Source organism: Molossus molossus, unplaced genomic scaffold (assembly GCF_014108415.1).
Source record: "Molossus molossus isolate mMolMol1 unplaced genomic scaffold, mMolMol1.p scaffold_m16_p_21, whole genome shotgun sequence".
Lineage (NCBI taxonomy): Eukaryota > Metazoa > Chordata > Mammalia > Chiroptera > Molossidae > Molossus > Molossus molossus.
In genome coordinates, this window is record NW_023425357.1 from 7,075,746 (window position 1) to 7,088,534 (window position 12,789).

Consider the following 12,789-nt stretch of genomic DNA (forward strand, 5'->3'; position numbering starts at 1 on the left):
TCTCAAAGAGATGAAAACATTTGCCCAAAGTCCATAAATAGTGAGAAGGGCCAAGATTTAAGCTCTGGCCCTCATTGTTCTAAAAATCTTCTTTCTCGTGGAATTTTACAGTCTGGTGTCTGAGACATGTCCCTTAAAGTCTGCTGGTTTTGGTGACCCCAAGATTCCCTCAGGAGTCAGTGGACTTGTCAGAAGAGAGCCATGGCGTCCTTTGTAGGAAAAACGAAGGAAGAAGCCCCCAATCAACCCCAAACGTTCACAACCTCACCCTTCAGATTCACAGCCAAGATTCTGGCCACCAAGACCCAGAACTACTTTGCTCAGACTAAAAGAACGGAGACTATCTTGATCCAGATTGCCTTCTCCATTGGGCTAGGTAGCATGTGGCGTTTTCCTTACCTGTGTCATCGGAATGGAGGAGGTAAGGCCAGGGACCCGGGCTCCTGAGTTTAAGGAAGAATTTTAAGAATAGAAGTCTAGCCCTGGCCGGTTTGGCTCAGCGGTTAGAGCGTCGGCTTGCGGTCCGGAGAGACCCGGGTTCGGTTCCCGCTAAGGGCATGTACCTCGGTTGCAGTTTGTCCCCGGCCCTGGTTGGTCGTGTGGGTGGCAGCCACTCGATGTGGCCCTTGCACATCGATGTTTCCCTCTCTCTCTCTTCCTCTCTCTCCCTCCCACTCCATCTGTACAAAAAATGGAAAAATGTCCTCGGATGAGGATTAAAAAAAAATAATAAAAATAAAAATAAAAAAAAAAAATAAATAAATAAAGAATAGAAGTCTACACTCCTGGGTCCTGGGGGAGAAAGAAACTAAGGGAGGGCACCCAGACTCCTAGGGATAAAGAGGAGGGGGGCCGGGACTCCTGGCTGCCTGAGCACAGCGTGTGGCTCCCTTCTTCAGGTGAATTTATCCTGATGTACCTCCTCATGCTCTTGTTGTTCGGAATTCCCCTGTTGTACATGGAGATGATCATGGGGCAATGGCTGCGCATAGACAGCATCGGGATCTGGAAGCAGCTCGTCCCCTGTCTGGGCGGCATAGGCTACGCTAGCATACTGGTGAATGAGGGGTCTGGCCAAGAGGCATCCCAGCTCCCCGTCCCTTGCAGTCTCCAAGTCCCCTATCTCCCCCCTGCTCTCCCCTCAGGCCCACTATGTCCACCCCCAGGTGTGCATCTTGGTAAGCCTGTATAATAGCATCATCATCAGCTGGAGCTTATCCTACTTGGGCAACTCCTTTTACCACGCCCTGCCCTGGAACCAGTGCCCGCTGGCAACGGACTTCAATGTCACCGGTGAGGAGAGGGAGTGAGAGGGCTGGCAGGGCACAGGGAGGCAGGGGGCCCCAAGAAGCAAGAGATAGGGAGGGAGAGGCAAAGGAGGGAGAGAAGAGCAGAAACAGGCTCCAGGTAAGGTGGTGCCTAAGCGCTTGGCTTCCCCAGACCTCTCCTGCCTTCAGACTGTGCCCCACCAGTACTTCTGGTACCATACCACCCTGAATGCCTCCAGCTACATTGAGGAAGGGATCAAGAGCCTCGTCCCGAATCTCACCCTGGGCATCTTCGCAGCTTGGTTCATCCTGTTCGTTATCATAATCACAGGGCTAAAGATCTCCATGCCGGTAAGTCACCCCAACCCCGGACTCACCGCCACTTCACCTTTGCAAGTCCTGAGATCCTCCTTGGGATCGCTTTCCTGACACTGCCAAACTCCTTCCTGATGACCTCTCTTCTCCAACACCACGACCCTCCCACTCACCCAGAGGACAAGCTCAGCTATGGCCACCCAGCCTCTCCAGCAGGGGTCCTGAGGAAGGTAGTGGACTCCCCCCAGGCAGCTGTGTCAACCACGCCTCTCACAAAGAGCTGCTCTTCTCCCATCCGTGGAAGGAAAGAGTACCCTGTGTTGACCCAGCTCCCTCTTCACCATCCCCCACCCCCGTGTCACTGCAGGTGGAGACCTGCAGGCAGATAGCCTCACCCCAGAGCCTTGCATCTTCCACCTTCCTGCGTCTTGATAGGGCCTGTTAATCTCCCAAGGAGCCTACTGGTACTGATTTCTTTCAGAATTTCCCATGTAGAGTATTTTATTCCAATCCAGACTTCCAACCCATCCCCCTTGGTACCTGGATCATTTATTTCAGCATGATCATTAGATCATCTTGGTTAACTTTACCAGCCTCTTCTGGCCCCGCACCTATGCAGACAATCAGCATTCACCCCACGCATCCCTGGAGGCTCAACTCACCATCTCTCACAGCCCCCAAAATAAACCACTCACACCAAAACAGATTTTACTAAAGGCTCAGTAGGGGCATACCGGGTGGTGGTGGAGCTTACCTCACCTACCCCAAAGCAAAAACAAAAAACTTTCTCTTCCTTCTGGATGGTGGGGCTCAGTGGTTGAGCATCCACCCATGCACCAAGAGGTCGCCAGTTTGATTCCCGGTCAGGGCACAGGCCCAGGTTGCGAGCCAAATCCCCAGTGGAGGGCATGCAGGAGGCGGCCAATCGATGTTCTCTCTCATTGATGTTGCTCTCTCTCTCTTTCTCTCTTCCTCTCTCTCTAAAATCAATAAAGGAGAAAAAAAAAAACCTTTCTCCTCCCAGTTTCTTCTCCTCCTCCTCCTCCTGTGACGTTGTCCCCTGAAGCCTTCAGCCCCACTGGCTCCTCTCCCCTTTGCAGTTCATAGGTCCATGATGAATAATGTCCAAATGCCCCACCACTTGAAAGCCATCTATATTTGCGGTCTCTCTCTCTCTCTCACACACCTAAGCAGCTTACTGGTGGACCCCCCGCCCCCCTTGTTGGGTCCCTAGAATAATCCTTGCAGAGCTCCCTCATGTTCTATCTAGGCCACCTCAACACCACTCACCTCCACGTCCCTACTCCTGCCGACCTGTAGTCTCCTGCTGCTTCTCGCCTGTCTTCTCCTCCTCCCCACTGCTCCTGACTTCTGGTTTCTGTCCTGACCCACCTGGACAGATCCTGATTCTCTCCGTATTCCTCCCGTACATCACCCTGCTCTGCCTCCTGATCCGAGGTCTCTTCTTGGAAGGCGCAGCCACCAGTCTCAGACGTATGGTGATGACAGAGGTGAGGCTGGGGAACCCGCACTTCCTCCCTCCCTCCGCTCCCCAGAGCTTCTCTGCATCTCCTTCCCCACATCTGCTTTCCTTCTGCCCCAGCCTCGCCTCATCCCTCTGCTCTCCCCCCGAGCCTGCCCCTCTCCCCGCTCACTGGTGGTCCCACCCTCTGGGCCCACGCCCACATTGCTCTAACCCACCTCCATCCACAGCCCTCCGACTGGGCCTCGCTGGACCGGTGGTATCAGGCGGGAGGCCACGTGCTCTATTCCCTGGGCCTAGGCATGGGCACTGTCATCAACATCTCCTACAAGGCTGGAGACAACAACTATATCCAGGTGGCCTTGTGGACGGTCGTGGTCAACCTGGTGACCTCATTGCTGGCCACGTCTATCATCTTTATAGTGCTGGGGTTCTGGGCCACCACCAGTGGTCAAGCCTGTGTTGAGAAGTAAGTAATCATAGCCTTGCAGGTCCAAAAAAAGGTCCCCCTTTCTCTACCTTAGCAATGCCCAGGCTCATGGGCTGTAAAATTCAAGCCTCTCAAATAATAAGAAGAACACGTTTATATTAATAACACAGATAAAACAGTCAAAAAGTAAATATTTTAACAGCCGCCACTTTGCAGATTAAATAGTCTCAGCCATGACTGTCCAAATGAGTCCATAAATTGCAAATGGTGTAAAGAAGATTTCAAAATCAACTGTTTAACTCACAAAGGAGGCCATTATAACATTCTGAGCTTCAGTCGGTGGTTATTGGTCTAGGCTGCATATTGGAATCATTTGGGGAGCCTTAGAAAACACCTCTGGCCCTGGCCGGTTTGGCTCAGTGGTTAGAGCGTCCGCCTGCGGTCCGGAGAGACCTGGGTTCGGTTCCTGCTAAGGGCACGTACCTCGGTTGCAGTTTGTCCCCGGCCCTGGTTGGTCGTGCGGGTGGCAGCCACTCGATGTGTCCCTTCACATCGATGTTTCCCTCTCTCTCTCTTCCTCTCTCTCCCTCCCACTCTATCTGTACAAAAAAATGGAAAAATGTCCTTGGGTGAGGATAAAAAAAAATTTTTTTTAAAGAAAAAAAAGAAAACACCTCTGTCTGAGTCACCCCCAGAGATTGGATTTACTGGGTGTGGGGTGCACTTAGGCATTGAGATTTTTAAAGCTCCAAGGTGGATTTTTTCTTCCAGTTAGGATGTTGAAGGATGCAAAAGTGCTTGCTTCCATGGTAGCAGCAATTTTAAAGATGGATAAAATAAAAATCATATTTTCTCATAAAGTTATTGAAGAGCAAAGGGCACAAAGAAGCCTTAGTGAAATAAATCCTAGAGAGTAATGAGCCCATCGTCAGTGAGCAAAGAGCCATGAATGTCTTTCCATTTGGGGGTAAGTGCCTATTCTGGGGGCATGTGAGTGAGGAGCAGGGCTGTCATAGATGGAGTGACTTTGCACAGGTAAGAAGAAAACACCCAAGCATTTAATGTCAGTATAGGCTGCCATTAGGTACTGGAAACTCAAAGAGCCCCCAACACACAGATAAAATTGCTTGACCCAACGATTTGGCTTGCTCTCTTCCCAGGAGTTTTGCTGAAGTGTCAGAAGGAGACAGGGATAGCAAGCGAGGAAGTGTGCATAATCTCATGGAGCTCAGATTTATGACCCCATTGGAGCTGAATACAAAGACAAGCCCCAAACCACTAGAGTTCAACCCACTCTGACCCAAATAATGATGACATCAAAGGAATTAGTCCTTGCTGGGGTCGCAGAAAGTTGGGGGCATGACTCCAAGTGAAAAGTGAGCTCTCCTTAGTTCTGTTTGAAGGCAGAGAAAAACCTCAACTAATTAAAACTGTCACTCAGCCCAGCCAGTGTGGCTCAGTGGGCTGAGCAATGTCCCATGAACTGAGAGGTCCCAGTTTGATTCCCACTCAGGGCACATGCCCAGGTTGTGGGCTAAATCTCCAGTGGGGGGGTGGGGGGTGGCCAATCAATATTCTTTCTCATCGATGTTTCTTTCTCTCCCTTCCTCTCTCTCTAAAATCAATCAATCAATCAATCAATCAATCAACAAATAAATAAATATCAATGGGAAAATATCCTTGTGTGATAATTAACAACAACAAAAATATAATACTCAATGAAATTCTTTTTTTTTTTTTTTTTTATCCTCACCCGAGGACATTTTTCCATTTTTTGTTCAGGTAGAGTGGGAGGGAGAGAGAGGAACAGAGAGAGAGAGAGAGAGAGAGAGAGAGAGAAAGAGAAACATCGATGTGAAAGGAACACATCGAGTGGTTGCCACCCGCACAACCGACCAGGGCCGGGGACAAACTGCAACCGAGGTACATGCCCTTAGCGGGAACTGAACCCGGGTCTCTCAGGACTGCAGGCCGACGCTCTAACCGCTGAACCAAACCGGCCAGGGCTCAATGAAATTCTTGAGGCCGAATGAAAATAATTCAGTTTTGGTTTCTATTAAATGTCATAAAAGTATACAGTTGGAAAAGCAGTTTCACATACCCAAGTTGTTAAAAGTTTCCAAATAACTGAATAACCTAACGTTTCAATTTTAATTAAAATTTTTCCTTGGTCATATTAGCCACATTTTAAGTACTCATAGCTACATCTTTTTTTTCTTTTTTTCTTTTTTCTTTTTTTTCAGAGAGAGAGGAAGGGAAGAAGGGAAAGAGAGAAACATTGATTGGCTGCCTCCTGCACGACCCCGCCCCTACAATGGGGATGGAGCCCACAACCTAGGCATGTGCCCTTACCGGAAACTGAACCGGGACCCCTCAGTCCATGGAATGACACTCAATCCAATGAACCACGCGACTGGACTCATAGCTACATCTTGTTAGTGGCCACTGTATTAGAGAGCACAGCTCGAGAGTCATCACCATAAAACAAAATAAGAGGTAAACCTAAAAAGGCAATAGAAAAAAAAAAAAAAGTATGAAAACAAAATTATTTGATAAATACTGCCCCCACCAAAAAAATAAATAAAAGAAGCTTAAAAGAAGGCAAAGGGAATAGAAGAGACAGAGAAACAAATAGCAAGAGAGTAGGCATAAACCACACTGTATCAACAATTACATTAAATAATCACCCCACAGAAAAGGCAGTGATTGCCAGCCTGGATAACGCAACATTCAGACATATCCTGTTCACAAAGGATGTCCTGTGTAAAAACACAGAGAGGTTTATAGTCAAGAGAATGGAAAATATATGCCATGCAAATAAATAATCATGAGGAAGCTAGCGTGGCTGTATTAATATCAAACAAGTCAGGACAAGTAATACCAGACATTAAGAAGAGCATTTCAGCCCTGGCCGGTTTGGCTCAGCGGTTAGAGCGTCCGCCTGCGGTCTGGAGAGACCCGGGTTCGGTTCCCGCTGGGGGCGCGTACCTCGGTTGCAGTTTGTCCCCGGCCCTGGTTGGTCGTGCGGGTGGCAGCCACTCGATGTGTCCCTTTCACATCGATGTTTCCCTCTCTCTCTCTCTTCCTCTCTCTCCCTCCCACTCTATCTGTACAAAAAATGGAAAAATGTCCTCGGGTGAGGATTAAAAAAAAAAAAAAGAAGAGCATTTCATGCCCTGGCCGGTTTGGCCCAGAGGTTAGAGCATTGGCCTGCAGTCCAGAGAGTCCCGGGTTCGGTTCCCGCTAAGGGTATGTACCTTTGTTGCAGTTTGTCCCCGACCCTGGTTAGGTCGTGCAGGAGGCAACCACTCCATGTGTCCCTTTCACGTCGATGCTTCTCTCTCTCTCTCTCTCTCTCTCTCTCTCTCTCTCTCTCCCTCCCTCCCTCCCTCCCTCCCACTCTATCTGAACAAAATATGGAAAAACGTCCTCAGGTGAGGATTTTTAAAAAAAGAAAGAAGAGGAACTTCCGGTCAAGATGGCGACGTAGGGAAACGCAGTATCGCGTCCTCCCACAACCACATCCAAGTTACAACAAAACTACAGAACAACCATCATCCAAAACCGCCTGAAATCAAGCTGAATGGAAGTCCTACAACTACGGAATTTAAAAAAAAGGCAGCTACATCCAGACTGGTAGGAGGGGCGGCGGCGCGAGGGGTGGCGGCAGCCGCACGGAGGCAGCACGACGGGCTGGTCCCACACCCACGTGCGGCGGATAAAAATCAGGAGGCTCCCGAGGCTGGGAAGGTCCTTCCTGAGGACTGAGGGGTCCCCGTCCCACACCAGGTGCCCCGCTCAGGTTTCCAGTGCCAGGAAGAGAATCCCCATAACTTCTGGCTGGAAAAACCAGCAGAAACTGAGGCTCAGGGAAGCTGACCTGGCTGGAGCCACAGGCAGCTCCCTAAAGGGCCCGCGCACGGACTTATCGGACTCTCTCCCTCTAAGCTCGGAGGGGAGGCAGCTCCAGGGGCACCAGAGAATTACAGGGAGGAACTGAGCTGTTTGGCACTGGAGTGAGGGCTGGAGAGGGGGCTTTCTCGGGGACAAACGTGCTGTAAGAGGCCTTTGTTCCTTTGGTGAGCCCTTCCCGGGGGCGGCAGACAGTCGCCATATCTGGGACTCCAGCAACCTGGCTCACACTGGTAGCCCCGCCCTGGTGACTCCCTGAGGCCCCGCCCCACCCAACTTTCAGGCCCACCCAAGCTGTTGCTACTTGCTTAACCATAGGATTGGCCTGTCTTGGATCTTGCTTCAGGTTTTTCCTAAATTCTTTCAAACGAGCAGCATCGGGTCTCAGCGAGCCCCATACCTCTCATTAAGTAATACACTGAAACAAACACAGGGAGGCAGCAAAATGAGGATACAAAGAAACAGGTCCCAAATGAAAGAACAGAACAAAACCCCAAGAAAAGAACTAAGCGAAATGGAGATAAGCAACCTAACAGATGCTGAGTTCAAAATACTGCTTATAAGGATGCTCAATGAACTCAGTGAGGGCCTCAAGAGCATAAAAAAGTACCAGTCAGAAACGATCGCTGCACAGTTAGAAACGAAGGAGGCTTTAACTGAAATAAAGAATAATTTACACAGCTTCAATAATAGAGTACGTAAATCCAAGGAGCAAACCATCGATTTGGAATATAAGGAAGCAAAAAACGCCCAACCAGAACAGCAAAAAGAAAAAAGAATCCAAAAAAATGAGGATAGTGTAAGGAGCCTCTGGGACAACTTCAGGCGTGCCAACATTCGCATCTTGGGGGTGCCGGAAGGAGAAGAGAGAGAACAAGAAATCGAAAACCTGTTTGAAACAATAATGGCAGAAAACTTTCCTAACTTGGTGAAGGAAACAGACATACAAGTCCAGGAAGCACAGAGAGTCCCAAACAAGATGAACCCCAAGAGGCCCACACCAAGACACATCATCATCAAAATGCAAAAGGTTCAAGACAAAGAGAGAATCCTAAAAGCAGCAAGAGAAAGGCAGCTAGTTACCTACAAGGGAGTTCCCATAAGGCTGTCAGCTGATTTCTCAAAAGAAACTTTGCAGGCCAGAAGGGAGTGGCAAGAAATATTCAGAGTGATGAAAACCAAGAACCTACAACCAAAATTACTCTATCCTGCAAAGCTGTCATTTAGAATCGATGGACATATAAAAACTTTCCCAGACAAGAAAAAGTTAAAGGAGTTCATCACTACCAAACCGTTATTATATGAAATGATGAAGGGTCTTTTTAAAGAAAAAGATAAAATGTAGGAACAAACAAAATGGCAATGAATACATATCTATCAACAATGGAATCTACAAACAAAATGAACAGGAAGAACAGGAACATTCTCATAGATACAGAGAATATTTTGTTGGTTGCCAGTTGGGAAAGGGGTTGGGGGAATGGATGAAAAAGGTGAAGGGATTAAGAAGCACAAATTCATTGCTAGACTGACAAACCTCAAAGGGAACGGGGTTGGGGGGGTGGGAAGAAATAAACCAAAGAACTTATATGCATAACCAATGGACACGGACAATAGTATGGGAAAAGGTGGGAGGGGGGCGGGAGTGGGGAGGAGGGGGTCAATGGGGGAAAACTGTGGAACATCTGTAATACATTTTACATCCAACAATAAAGATGTGGAAAATAAATAAAAATAAAAAATAAAAAATAAAAAAAAAGAAAGAAGAGCATTTCATCCTAATAAAAGGGTCAATTCATCAGGAAAACTGAGTTATCTAAATGTCTATATACCTCATAATAGAGTTTTAAAATTAAGAAAAAATTTCAGAACTAAAGCAAGAAATAGATAAATCCATGACCATGATCATAGTTGGAAATGTCACCTATTCCCTCCCAGGAGCTGATGGAAAAGAAAGAAAATACAGATTTAAAATATCAGGAATAAGAATGGGGGAGCATCGTTTATAGAGCCTGTAGACATTAAATGGGTAATAATGAAATGCTGTGATCAAATGTATGCCACTACATTCCATATCTTAAAAGAGATGGACAAACTCTTGAGAGGCACAAGTTATCTGCCCCTTAGGTGGAACGCCCAGGGTAATTCACCCCAAGTCCTTGTGATCTGCTTCCAGTCCCTGTCCAGTTGCTCTTGTTACTTATTTGCACTCATGTTGGGCAACTGAGCTTCCCTTCCAGTCCTGTTTCCCTCGTTTGTCGATAGCAGAGGGGCCCCTGGTCTCCACTACCTTTCCTTTCCTCTACTTCCCCCTTCAGGAGTGTCCTAAAGCTGACGAATCTGATACGCAAGGGGGTGCTGCCTCAGAATGTCAGGCCCCCCAAAGACATTCTACTCCTGCCCTCTCTGGACTATCTAAAGTGGATCGAAAAGCTCCCTCAACACCTCCAGTACGAGGTCGTGCACTCCTCCCCACCCTGCAGCATCAGGGAACAGAAAGAAAAGGTGTGTTTGTGGGGATGGGAGGGTAGTCCCAAAGGCCCCAGAGGACGCTGGGAAATGTAGTTTTCAGGAGCCTCCTGGGCCACCCAAGCATCTTCTGAGGCAGGTAACAGCTGTGATCACATTTCCACCACCATTTTGTGTGTTACTGGGGCTTCGGCTAAGTAGTCCCCCTGTTTTGAATTCTCACACTGAATAGGACCCCTATTTTTAGAGGAGGAACTGAGGCCCCAAGAGGTAAAGCTCACACAGCTTATGAAACCAAAAGGGGCGAACACTTGGCCCTCTGCCACTCACTCTCTCACCACGCGGCGCCTCCGTCCTTCGCCTGAGACAGACATTGCTAATCACTCAGACGCAGACAATAAGGACAGAAGCAGGGAGGTCCATGAAGAAAATCTGCACACGAGTTCTGTTCAGGCAGCCGGGTGGGTTCTGCGGGAACAAGCAGTCAGGACCTAGGAGACTCTGGTTCCCGTGCCATTGACCACATGGGCTGGTCTGAAGGCAGAGGACTGGAGCGGGGCACTACTGGGTTGGGGGATTCCTACGGGGAGACCAGATGCAGGGCCCAGGCTCAGGGAGGGCTGGCAGGACTCAGCGTCCCCTAAGAATTGAGAATGTGTGAGGGAACCGGAGGCTGCTGGGCCTACTCTGCCAAGGGCTCCAGGTGCTGGTGGCCAGAGGAGGGCTGCATCCCACATGTCCAAGCCCATCGCCCCCACACCAGTTCCCCCCTCCACTGCCTCAGAGCCCGTCTCCCCCACAGTTCATGCAGGGCCCTGGCCTGGCATTTGCAGCCTTTTCCCAAGCCGTCTCGTTGCTTCCTGGCGCCTCCTTCTGGTCCATTGTCCTCTTCCTGGCCCTCCTCGTCACAGAGCTGAGTGCCTTGATAAAGATCCTGGAAGGCATTGTCTTTTCCCTCCAGAACACCATCTCCACCATTAAGAAGTACCGCCTGATGCCCCCAGGTACTGTGGATTCTCACTCCCGTGAAAACCCTGCCCTGCCTTTCCCTCCCCCGGCCGCCCCAATCTCCAGGGCTTGCTTCGACCCCTGACCCGGTCCTACACATTGACCTCAGTGTGGCCAAACCTGCCTCTGCCTTAGTGGTCATCTGCTTGGGAGGTTTCCTCGGCAGCCTGGTCTTCACCAGTCACCCTGGCAGCTACATAATGTCTTTGTTTGATGACCACCTGATCCCGCTGATCCTTTTCATCATCGTGGCCTTCCAGAATACGACCCTGGCCTGGATCTATGGAGCTAACAGGTGATGTCCAAGCCCTGGGGTCTTCCCAACCAGGGGCCCCATCCCAGGTCTCTGAGGAGAGTTGGGCACATTCTGAGAGCTCGGGAGGGCAGAAGGCAGTGATCTGAGGGCAGCGGGTGGGTTCTGCAGGAACAAGCAGTCAGGACCTAGGAGACTCTGGTTCCCGTGCCATTGACCACATGGGCTGGTCTGAAGGCAGAGGACTGGAACGGGCCACTACTGGGTTGGGGGATTCCTACGGGGAGACCAGATGCAGGGCCCAGGCTTGGGAAGGGCCTGGCAGGACTCAGCGTCCCCTAAGAATTGAGAATGTGTGAGGGAACCAGAGGCTGGTGGGCCTACTCTGTCAAGGGCTCCAGGGCCTGGTGGCCAGAGGAGGGCTCTATCCCATATGTCCATGCCCATTGCCCCTACCCTAGGTTCAGGGAAGAAATGTACAGTGGGCTGGGCCACTTGCTATGGTCCTTCTTCACCTTCCTGTGGTGCTATGTGACCCTCCCCGGGCTGCTGGCCCTCCTCATCATCTGCCTCATGGGTCTCTATGAGAGCAAGCCCCGTTATTACATCGCCTGGAACAGAAACATGGTGAGACTCCCCCCACCCTGGCCTCCTACTTTCACTCTGGGGACACTTTGTCAGATCTTCTGCCCCACAGAACCCTAGACCTGTGTTCTTACCATCCCCAGGGACTATCTAGCCAACTTCCCAGCCCCTGGGGAATCTGATCCTCCACATTACACGGACTAAAACCCCATCACCTCCTCTTCCTCCCACCCTCACCACCCCCCACCCCCACCTCCAGACCCAGGAAGTAAAACAACCCTACATGCAGAGCACCTTGGGCTGGATCACCTTCCTCAGCGTCCTCACCTTCCTACCAATCCCGATCTATCCACTTCACCAGTGGTGGTACCTCCAGGACCACATTGTCAACGAACCCTTTGAAAAGCCACTGTCCAAAAAGATGCCCTTGGTGCCCACCAAGCCCTCACAGCGGCTTAATTACTTCTTGGCCAAGCCCACCTTCATGTCCCAGGAGAGAAGGAGCGAGATCTCGACCAAGAGGTCCAGCACGGTCAGGGGGCTGGACTCCATGTGGTGGTTCCACCTGCCCTCGAATCAGCAGAGTAGCAGCTCTTCCAGGTTCAGCATACCTCTCATTGCCTCCCTCACATCCATCTTCTCCATGAGGAGCCTCAGCCTCCCCAGTTCGAGGCAGGTGAGCCCGAGCTCCAACATAGACAACAGTGACAAAAGCAAGGAGAATAATGAAGAAAATCTGCCCAAGAAGTCTGTTCAATAACTGGGGACTCCGCCCATTCCCCCCCCCCCCCCCCCAGGAGCAAATCTGTCAGGTGACTGGCAGCATTGGTGCCCATTTTGCTCCAGGAATCATTGGTTCTGCCAGAAAGGAAGGGGAGGGACTCGTGGAAATTTACCTAGCAACCAGTGACATCACTCAACTTGGCCTTAGAAGGGAAATGAACAACCGGGGAGCTCCTCCTTCCTCTCCTGGAATAGTGCTGATTCTACTAAGTGAAGTGGAACACTCTGCTCTGAGATTGGAGAACCCAGAAAAATCAACTGAATTGCTCACAGGGCTGGGCCT

General features: G+C 50.0%; 1 protein-coding gene across 1 annotated transcript; it reads left to right on the forward strand.

Annotated features, from left to right (window-relative positions):
• The first annotated feature begins 201 nt into the window (after positions 1–201).
• On the forward strand, positions 202–12,539 carry LOC118638872 (orphan sodium- and chloride-dependent neurotransmitter transporter NTT5-like). The gene is given in 12 exon segments (XM_036275004.1): positions 202–421; positions 900–1,057; positions 1,167–1,293; positions 1,441–1,619; positions 2,984–3,094; positions 3,297–3,535; positions 9,727–9,913; positions 10,680–10,902; positions 10,952–11,180; positions 11,600–11,765; positions 11,983–12,456; positions 12,459–12,539. Coding segments are annotated over 12 exon segments (2,394 nt in total).
• Positions 12,540–12,789: the final 250 nt, after the last annotated feature.